Source organism: Ochotona curzoniae, unplaced genomic scaffold (genome assembly GCF_017591425.1).
Source record: "Ochotona curzoniae isolate NIBS_2020 unplaced genomic scaffold, NIBS_Ocur_1.0 scaffold_274, whole genome shotgun sequence".
Taxonomy (NCBI): Eukaryota; Metazoa; Chordata; class Mammalia; order Lagomorpha; family Ochotonidae; genus Ochotona; species Ochotona curzoniae.
Window position 1 is genome coordinate 5,701,230 of NW_024467101.1, and position 9,931 is coordinate 5,711,160.

The 9,931-nt window shown below is 59.7% G+C and overlaps 1 protein-coding gene across 2 annotated transcripts in view; it reads left to right on the forward strand.

The window, feature by feature from the left end:
* BCR (BCR activator of RhoGEF and GTPase) overlaps nucleotides 1–9,140 on the forward strand; it is a 125,312-nt gene extending 116,172 nt beyond the window's left edge. For both annotated transcript variants that reach the window (XM_041003517.1, XM_041003518.1), the window contains 7 exons: nucleotides 2,251–2,310; nucleotides 2,964–3,073; nucleotides 3,713–3,852; nucleotides 5,016–5,150; nucleotides 5,786–5,891; nucleotides 6,219–6,381; nucleotides 6,609–9,140. In XM_041003517.1, the coding sequence (XP_040859451.1) occupies nucleotides 2,251–2,310; nucleotides 2,964–3,073; nucleotides 3,713–3,852; nucleotides 5,016–5,150; nucleotides 5,786–5,891; nucleotides 6,219–6,381; nucleotides 6,609–6,698 (804 nt within the window). In that variant the 3' untranslated portion in view covers nucleotides 6,699–9,140. The remainder of the gene's footprint in view (nucleotides 1–2,250; nucleotides 2,311–2,963; nucleotides 3,074–3,712; nucleotides 3,853–5,015; nucleotides 5,151–5,785; nucleotides 5,892–6,218; nucleotides 6,382–6,608) is intronic.
* Nucleotides 9,141–9,931: the final 791 nt, after the last annotated feature.

Below are 9,931 nucleotides of genomic sequence, written 5' to 3' on the forward strand. Positions count from 1 at the left end.
CAATGAGCTGCGGAGCTGGGGGGTGGGGGCCGGTTTCCCATACACACTGCCGGAGCTGATGGGAAGCCCCCCAGCCTTGAGCTGTCAGACGGTGGGGCGGGGTTTCCCCGGGCAGTGGGATCAAAAGCAGCAGGCAGCCACAAGCAGGCCACTGTGCTCCTCCTAGCCGTTGGCCTCAGCATGCGAGACTCTGCGTCCATGCCTACACCTGCCACCGCCATGCAGGGCCTCCTTCGGTACTTCCATCCCAGGCGGCCCAGCCGCAGCCTGGCAGCCTTGGCCGAGAAGCACCTGTGTGCTCGAGGTACCACCCTGTGGAGCCACATCTGTGAGCTGGTGCGCAGGGGCAAGGTGGGCCATCGCGTGGGCCACGGGTTCCCTTGGCAGGCTGGGAGGTGTGAGGCTGCTCTGGGCTAGGTGATAGCTCCTGGGGGCGGGGAGGTAGTGCAATTCTCCCTTTGCTTGGGAAGAGGAGGAGGAAGGGCAGCCAGGCCCCAGGATTTGGGGGTTGAGGATCACAGGCCAGCAAATGCCTGCCTCTTATTATCTTGCCATTCCTTGCCTGGGCTGACCAGGGCCAGGAAGGGCCCTGTGTCGGCCTCCTCCTCTACTCATGGTGGGAACCTAGGGCTTGGTCTTTGGTTTATTTATTTGAAAGTTGGAGTTAGAGGGAGAGACAGAGAGCCCTTCCATCTCCTGGTTCACCCCTCACATGGCCGCCGAGGCTGGGCCAGGACGAAAGCAAGAGCTTCTTCCGGGTCTCCCATGTGGGTGCAGGGAACCACACACTTAGGCCATCCTCCACTGCTTTTCCCAGGCACATTAGCAGGGAGCTGGATGGGACTCAAACCAGTACCACCCATATGGGATGACAGATGATGGCTCAACTCACTGGGCCGCAATGCTGGCCCCAGGGGTCACTCTTTGAAAGAAGGACCACTTGGGGGATTTGTATCTGACTGGTCCCTGCTGCTGGATCCTGCTACACGGGGCAAGGAATGGGGTCTCTGTGACCCCCACCACATACACAAGAATCTTATCCACCCAGACACAGGAGGCAGACCTTCTGCCACCCTTTGGTCACTTGTCATTCCTGACTGCACCTGTCAGACCCCATGGGAATGCTAACCAGTGGGACCCTGAGTGGGGAGATGAGAGCTCACCACCCTCTCCACTCCCCAGCCCAGGAGAGTCCAGCAGGTGCATACACCTGTGAGGTGTAGAGAAGCTGCTGTTTCCTAGCTGTGTCACCAGCAGAAAGCCCAGGGGCCTGTGGCCTCTGGCATATTTAGCATTGGTATGCACACGCTCAAGTATGTATGTGTTTGAGTGCATGTATTGTGGCTGTAGTGGCTGGCAGCGGCAGTGGCTTCCCAACCTACCAGCTGGCTTCACGCCAGAATCACATCTGGGAGGTGGGGTCATGGGATCAGTTTTCGGGGTGTTCCTCCTGGCCACCATTCAGGATGTGGGGTCCAGCTCTCCCAGGTAATGTCATTCCTGCAGCCTAGCCGGGGGCCTGCAGGAGGGGAAGCAGGTGTGTGAGCGGGGAAGGATGTGCGCTTTGATTCGTGAGGACCGCAGGGTTTCAGAGATGCATGGACTCTGTGTTCAGAGGACACGAGCTGACAGGTTGGTGTCGTCCAGCCATGCACCTGCTCGAAGTTATAGGAGCTTCCTTCCTGGCCCCTCATTGCCAGCTATGTGCTTTGGTCCTTCTTGGACTGCCCCTAGCCCGTAAGACAGGCCTGGTGGCTCTCCCTGCCACGAAGCCAATCATGGTACAAGGAGAACTGGGACATCCCAGACAGCGGCTCTGGGATGCCGGCTGCTACCCACCATTCCCCTCCCTGCAAACTGGAAGTTGCTATAGAAATTGCTCCCCACCCCTCAGCACCCCCCTGCAAAAAAAAAAAAAAGTCCTTTAAATCAATCACTGACCATCGTGTGGCACCCATGGAGGGGGCAAAGGAGCAAGCCAGGGGGAGAAAGGCTACCCAGCCTGGGCCTCAGCTCCTGTCTGGAAGGGGCGGGAGGCGGAGCGGGTGTAAAGCCCAGTGCAGTCACAGTTACACTGCCTGGGTGAGCTCTGGTCCTAGACAGCCACCGAGCCCTGAGCGTCCAGGGTCCCTTCCTCTCTCTCTCCCTCTCTCTTTTTCTCTCTCCCATTTGTTAAGAACTGGGACCACATTCTTCTGTTACTGTGCATGCTCAGTAGAGCCTCTGCTAACCAGGCACCTCTGCTTGCAGCTGGACCCCCAGGCCCTACAGGACAGGGAGTGGCAGCGGACAGTCATCTCCATGAATGGGGTGAGTCTCTGCGGGGCACTCCTCACAGGGAGTTAGGGAAGGGCCCAGGTCTTGCAATGGAGCGCCAAGGGGGAGGCTAAGCCTGAGCTGGCGGGAGATGGGGAGCCCCCTACCATCAGCCCAGTCACCCCAGGCACAGGTAGGGAGCGCTGTGCAGGGCAGTCAATGGCCAGACCCTGATGGGGCCCCTGGGGTGTCCTCCTGGCTAGGCTTTGTGTACCCCAGAAAGCTTCAGCCACACACACACACACCTCGGCATGGTGAGAGACCACTAACACACACATGCGCACTAAAACCTTGACAGGATGAAAATATGCTAACACCCCCCACCCCAGTCGTCCCTGGCTCTTGCTTATGTTTATCTGTGCATGTCGCCTTTAAAGACGAGAGGTGTAATGTGGGTGACAGGAGGGGGCTCCTGGAGAAGCAGACCCCCAAACCGTCCTGAACTTGTCTTACTTTGGCCCAGCCTCACACACTGGGCCCCCAGCCTGCTTACTTCTGGCCGGGTAGTGTGTGTGAGGGGCATGGAATTTGCCAAGGCTCTCCCCACCTCCCCAAGGTTCCCCTCCCCCCCCACCCACACGCCAGGACCTCAGGCCTTGAGGAGCAGAGGGTGAAAAGGCTCTACCACCTCCTCTTCCCCACTGCAGGTTGAGGTGAAGCTCTCAGTCAAGTTCACCAGCAGGGAATTCAGCTTGAAGCGGATGCCATCCCGGAAACAGACGGGGGTCTTTGGGGTCAAGATCGCCGTGGTCACCAAGTGAGTGTGACAAGGAGGGGAGACTGGGGTGCATGCCAGTAGTGTCCCTGCAGACAGGAGCCAGGGAGGCTGTAGCTCTCCCTGCTGGGTGTGGCCCCTGGGCCCCCCTCACTGCGTGTTGGCCAGCTCAGGAATGTCCTCCCTCAGGAGCTTGACGCCAGCCCCGATCCATGTCCCTTTTTGTCAGCTGCCAGAACGCCTTGTGGGCACAGGCCACTTCCTCCCACAGTTCCTTCCCTTCCGCTCTGCCGGGATGAGGTCCGGCCAGGCCCTTGACCTCACTGGTCATCTAGATCAGGACCCAGGGTCAGCCATTTCCTGCATACCAGCTTGGGTCCAGACACCCTCCTCGCTGTCCTCCACACTGCGCCCTGCAGAAGGCACCCCAAGCTGAGCCACCTCCACTGCTCCCCTATAGCTGACCGTACCTCCTACCCCCACACCTGGCCCTGCAGAGGGCACCCCAAGCTGAGCCACCTCCACTGCTCCCCTATAGCTGACCGTACCCCCTACCCCCACACCCGGCCCCGCAGAGGGCACCCCAAGCTGAGCCACCTCCACTGCTCCCCTACAGCCACCTGTACTCCCAGTCCCTCACCCCGGGAGCTAAGGATGTTCCCTGCTTCCGCCTCCTTGCAGGAGGGAGAGGTCCAAGGTGCCCTACATTGTGCGCCAGTGCGTGGAGGAGATTGAGCGGCGGGGCATGGAGGAGGTGGGCATCTACCGCGTGTCCGGAGTGGCCACCGACATCCAGGCGCTGAAGGCGGCCTTTGACGTCAGTGAGTGCCAGCCCCGGGAGGTGGGGATGAGGTGGGGTGGGATGGGTGGAGGGGGGCAGCCGCATGGCTGTGCCCACCGCCCCACCCTGCCCCAGGATGCTGTCTGGGTCCCCTAGCACCACACACCCGCATCCACCCCTACCCCATTGTGGTTCTGCCCTCTCTCCCAAGATGGGGTGAGTGTTGGCCCACATCCCATGGGACCCGGGGGCTGTGTCTGAGTCCCACTAATGCCCCCACCCCCCACCCCTGCCAGCTTGCTGGTGATGCTGCCCCAGGGAGGGGGGCCTAAGTGTTGGGTTCGTGCCACCCACGTGAGAAAGTCATAGGCCTTCCTGGCTCCTCCAGCTATCTGACTCAGTCTGTAGAGGGTACTTGGGAAGTAACCCCCCCACCAAATAAGAAATAACAAGATGGATATATTTGAGAGGCAGAGTGACAGAGAGGCTTGTCTGATTTGCTGGTTCACGTTACAAAATCCCGCCTGTGGCCAGGGCTGGCCCAAACAGATGCCAGGAGCCTGCAGCTCCTTCTGGTTCTCCCACATGGGCGGCAGGGGCCCAGGTTCTTGGGCTGTCTTCCTCTGCCCTCCTAGGTGCCTTAGCAGGGAGCTGGGTGAGAAGCGGAGCAGCCATGACTCAAATCATAACAGCAGTACCATACATTAATTTAAAAAAAAGAGAGAGAGAGAGAGAGAGCCCAGCATGGAGCATGGTAGCCTAGTGGCTAAAGTCCTCACCTTGCATGCGCTGGGATCCCATATGGATGCTGGCTCTAATCCTGGTAGCCCCACTCCTCATCCAGCTCCCTGCCTGTGGCCTGGGAAAGCAGTCGAGGACAACCCAAAGCTTTAGGACCCTGCACCTGCATGGGAGACCTGGAAGAGGCTCCAGGCTCCTGGCTCTGGATCAGCGCAGCACTGGTTGTTGTAGTCACTTGGGGAGTGAATCATCGGACGGAAGATCTTCCTCTCTGTGTCTCCTCCTCTCTGTATATCTGACTTTCAATAAAGATAAAATAAACCTTAAAAAAAAAAAAGAAACATGGGGCTTGGGGCTCCCGTGGGTCTGCAGTCCGCCTGACCAGGGAGTGAGTGGACAAGGGGAGCCGCAGCCGTCCAAGGCTCGACCTCTGCCCTCACTGCTCACGCCGTCTCTCCCCAGATAACAAGGACGTGTCGGTGATGATGAGCCAGATGGACGTGAACGCCATCGCCGGCACGCTCAAGCTCTACTTCCGGGAGCTGCCAGAGCCACTCTTCACAGACGAGTTCTACCCCAACTTCGCCGAGGGCATCGGTGAGTCCCCTGAGGCCTGGGCCCAGTGGGAGGGGGTGTTTCAAGCCTGACCTCAGATCCCTGTGTGCCAGGAGACAGAACCAAGCCCACTTCGGGCATGAAGTTTCTGTCCTTTCAGTAAAGCCCAGGGAAGTAGCCAGTTACTGCCGTGGAAGCTGGGAGATGAGGTGCCCTGCTGTAGATCAGCAGGTGGGGTGCCCTTGGTAGACCAGTAGTTGGGTTGTTTGGGTAAACCAATGAGCTAGTTCTCAGATTCCTAAGTGGGATATCCTTGGTGTAGTCCAAGAGGCTGGTGCCCTGGCCCCTTCTCACCCCAAAGTCCTGGCAAAAGCCTGATTCGGTTAAGCCCAGCCCGTCTGAATGGGGGTGCATTCGTGTCCCAAGCAGCTGCGGCCTCCACCTCCCCTTGGACGAGACCCCGCGTTGGGTCCCAGCTTGTACGGGCTCCCAGGATGCACAGTGCCATGGGGATGGGTTCCTCGTCTTCTACCTGCCTGCTTCCTTCACACCCGGCTTCTCAGAAGAGGGGTGAAGAGGGAGGTGGTCGCGGGGGGCAGCAGGAGTTTGTGACAGAGCAGGGGCAGCTCTGGCTGTCAGCACCCCTGGAAGTCACCAGCACCCCTCTCTTCCTGCAGCCCTTTCCGACCCCGTGGCGAAGGAGAGCTGCATGCTCAACTTGCTGCTGTCCCTCCCGGAGGCCAACCTGCTAACCTTCCTCTTCCTCCTGGACCACCTCAAGAGGTAACCGCAGCTCCACCCCAGCGCCCCCCTTCTCCCCTTGGCACCCCTGGGCCCGCACTCACCTGCCCTCAGCCTCAAGCAGAAGACACGGGGTTTTTCAACCTTGGCCTCCTCGGCCAGCAGCGTGCTTACGTTCCCTCGTATCCCCCAGGTCATAGCCAGAGCTGCCCCTGTTGCCACTGGCCCGGAGAGGTCTCTATCCTGGACCCTCAGACCTCACCCATCCCACCCTGAGGACCCCCTAGCAGCATCCCCGCCCCACCTCCTGCCCCTGTCCCCGAGGGAGGGCGTTGGTGTAACAACACCCTCTGCTCCGGCCATCCCCAGGGTGGCAGAAAAGGAGACAGTGAATAAGATGTCCCTGCACAACCTGGCCACCGTCTTCGGCCCCACGCTGCTGCGGCCCTCGGAGAAGGAGAGCAAGCTCCCTGCCAACCCTGGCCAGCCCATCGCCATGACCGACAGCTGGTCCCTGGAGGTCATGTCCCAGGTATGTAGTGGAGAGGGAGAGACACAGACCCCGCCGCCCGTGCCATGGGTGGTGCCCACCCACCGGCGTGGGATGAGGTTGGCGAGCGGGGGACTCAGCTGCTGCTGCTGCTGTGCAAGCTGCACCTTGCAGTTGGAGGGTGGGTACAGGGGTGGGCTTCTCCGCCTTCAGCCCCCACCTGCTGGTCCTGCAGGGACTTGAACCCCTTCCTCCTCTGTCGACGGCAGGTCCAGGTGCTGCTGTACTTCCTGCAGCTGGAGGCCATCCCCGCCCCAGACAGCAAGAGGCAGAGCATTCTGTTCTCCACCGAGGTCTAAAGGCGGCCCCCCACCAGAACTGTCTCCAAGGAGAAGCTGATAGAAGGGCCACCCCATGGCGAAACGGGCCGTCCATGGAACAGGAACCGAACCATCTTGAGGTGTACTTTGGCCACCTGCCAAGAGTGACACTCACCCGAAGCTGAAGGCCAAGCCAGCTAGGTGGTCCCCCCCCCATGCCCCAACCCTAGGCAGACTCCACCCCGACGCTCCCTGGTGCCTTGGTGGTTGGTGGCTGGCTGCAAGCCTTGGGCTGGCCTCAGACTGTGCTTTCCCGTTGCTGGCACCAGAGGGCGCCCCAAGCACGCACAGCTGTCCCGGGCCCAGGAACCGGACAAGTGGAAGCCAAGCTATAAGGAAGTGGTTTTTACAATCTGAATTGTTCAGAGTTTGAAGATTTCTACTGGATCACCTGTCAAGATGCACGCTGTCCGGGGAGGAGCTTCCCTCACTGTTGTGTCTTGAATAAACGCTGCTGCTACTGCTGCACCCGTCGGGGATCACGGCAGAAGGGACTGGGCTGGGTCAGGTGGCCCTGCTTTGGGAACGGATGCCCATCCCATCCCCTACTCCCCGAGGAAAAGTCCACAGCGCCCCAACTCCACCCACTGCTTGCTTCTCCTTTTCTTTGTAAAAGGAGCTCTCTGTGCTGAAATGGGTCTGCCTCCTGCTCTCTCTCCCATGGATTTGGTTTGCTGTTGGATTTTTATCTCTTTTTTTTGTTTGTTTTTGGCTTGGTTTTGTGCCCCCCTCCCGCAGCTGGGCTGCCATGGAGACCATGGCACACACTTCACGGTGAGCCCTTTGGGGACAGGACAGGACGGTCCACCCAGTCCTGCCCACCCACCTGGCACCCCACTTGCCCGCTCTTCTTTGTCAGAGCCCTGCCCCGTGCCCTCCGTCCCCCTCATCACCCCAGTACTCGGCCCAGCGGGCACAGTTTAACTGCCACACAGGTCTTCTCTCCACAGCGGCTGCTTTTAAACACTTTGATCCGAAGAATTAGCCTTTTTGATACTTGAACATTTTGAAGTTTTATACATAGTTTCTGAGTTTTTTGTTTTCCCTACCAGATCCCAATACCTTAATAAGATGCTATTTAGAATGTCTGCCACCCGTGTCCTGGTAGCTCTTCTGCCTTTCCTAGAACCTTAGAGTGTGTGGGAAGGGGCTTCCCCACGCCCACCGCCCCCTAGTCCAGAGCAGGGACACAGAACAGCGCGGGGGGTGGGTACAGAACAGGAGCCCTGTGACCACTGGAGAGAAGAGAACCAACCAGAAAGTTCTCTGGTATTTGAGTGTTTTGAAACAAGAGAGGCCTGGCTCCCTGACCAGTCTTCCCGCACTTCGCCCTCCCCCAGTGGGGAGGGACACACAGGAACCCCAGGAGGGCAGCAGGCGGGGGACACTCAGGGTCGTGTGCAGCCACGGTCACAGGGAAACCCCGTGTGCAGGGCAGGGACACCATCCCATCCGCCATGCTTCCACAGGCAGCACCCTGGGGAGCCATGTGCCTCCCTCACCCTCGCACCATCCCTGCTATCAGAAGCCTTATAGGGTGTGTGTTGGGGGAAGGCAGAGGGCCCCCAACAGCAGCACGGGAGGGTCCCGCTTGTGCAGGTGGCATGGATCGCTCAGCTGCGCTTTGAGTTCACCGCAAACCGTGCAGCGCCTTGCTGGCCAGGGCAGAGCAAGGCAGGGCATGGGAGCCTGTGTCCTCGGCACGCCAGCCTGGCTGTCCAGTTACACGGCAGCCAGGCCTGGGGCCTGTCCGTCCCTTCCCACACCCCACCCCACCTTTCGCCATCTGCCTTTTGTCGCCTGGAAACTGGAAAGCAATATGGCCACATGTGTGCCAACGTGGGTAGCCTCACCCGCGCCCCCCTCCTCTGCCACTCCCCCTTGAGACTTTTTAATTTATAGAAGATACATGTGTGCTGTCAAACCTCAAAACAACCCTGCCCTTCTCTCACCAACCACAGGGGTGACCGGCGCTTTGCTTGGCGGGGAAGGGGCAGGCTGCCATGGGTTCCCACCCCCCCCAGGTCGTGCTGCCTGACATGGTCGGTGCCCCTGCAGGCCTGTGGGTTAGCAGAGCTAACACAGCAACTGGGCTGTTACCATAAGGGGGGAGGACCCAGCCTACCCCATGAGAAGTTGGGGATTCCTCACAGCCTTATGAGACAAGGCAGGGGCTCCAGACTCTCCGGTGGGAAGCTACACTCTCAGGTCTGGGCTGCTGGTACCCCATCCTGCTCCCCATACAGAGTGGAGTGATTGGGGAGGGCACTGAGCTGGGCTCCATCTCAGCACCCTGGCCCCCTCCCCTCCCGCAGTGGGTGACTGCCCTTGGAGCCCAGCTGCCTGTGTGTGCCACACAGGGGCAGGGAAGGGGCAGGGAGTACCGCCAACTCTTACATTAAACTTCCCTTTGACAACTCACATCAGTCTTGGTTTCTAGATTCAAAAGGACAACCAGGGCCTGCCGCTGCTGGGGCAGGGGGAGGGTGGGAGGTGGCAGAGCTGGGGAACAGCATAAGGGTCCTGACTCCCCGGAAGGCCTCTCAAGGGCTACCACAAGGGCTGGCTGGGTGGTTGACTGGGTGCTTGCTTGTTAACCCACGGCTGCAGCCAGTGAGGGTCATGACGTCTCTTGGACATGCTGTTCTGACGCTGCAGTTGGGACAGGCGGCTGATGGGCCGATTGGGCTGGCGCCCAGGGCTAGGCAGGGCTCTAGCACTCAGGCAGTTCCAGGCACTGCCCTGGCGTACCTGAGCTGCCCAGGGATGGTGCCTGGACACAGCCGGCATATGGGGTGTCCTGGGCATCCTGGGAGCCTCCAGCCTTGGCCATCAGAGGCCTGCCCAGTTGATTGCTGCAGACCTGGGCAAAGCCTGGGGAAAGCCAGGGCCGGTGTAGTCCCCTGCCAGTCGCTCTACAACTGGACACTAGGTGGCGCTGAGCACACATACCCCATCCCCACAGGAGGGCAAAGAAAACAGGTAATCTGCCACAGGATGGGTGAGCTAAGAGGGTTTGTGGGATTCCCGTGTGGGGTGAGGAGGGGCTTGGTTCGGTGGTCTCCTCCCTGCAGGGGAATAGGCCAGAGCTTTCCCAATGGCTCTCAGAGGGAAGGGTTGCCATCACCCTCACCATCTGAAGATGAGGTGTATCCCAGAAAAAACAGGGCTTACCCCTTTACTGGCTTACTGGGGAACTCTGAGAATGTCCC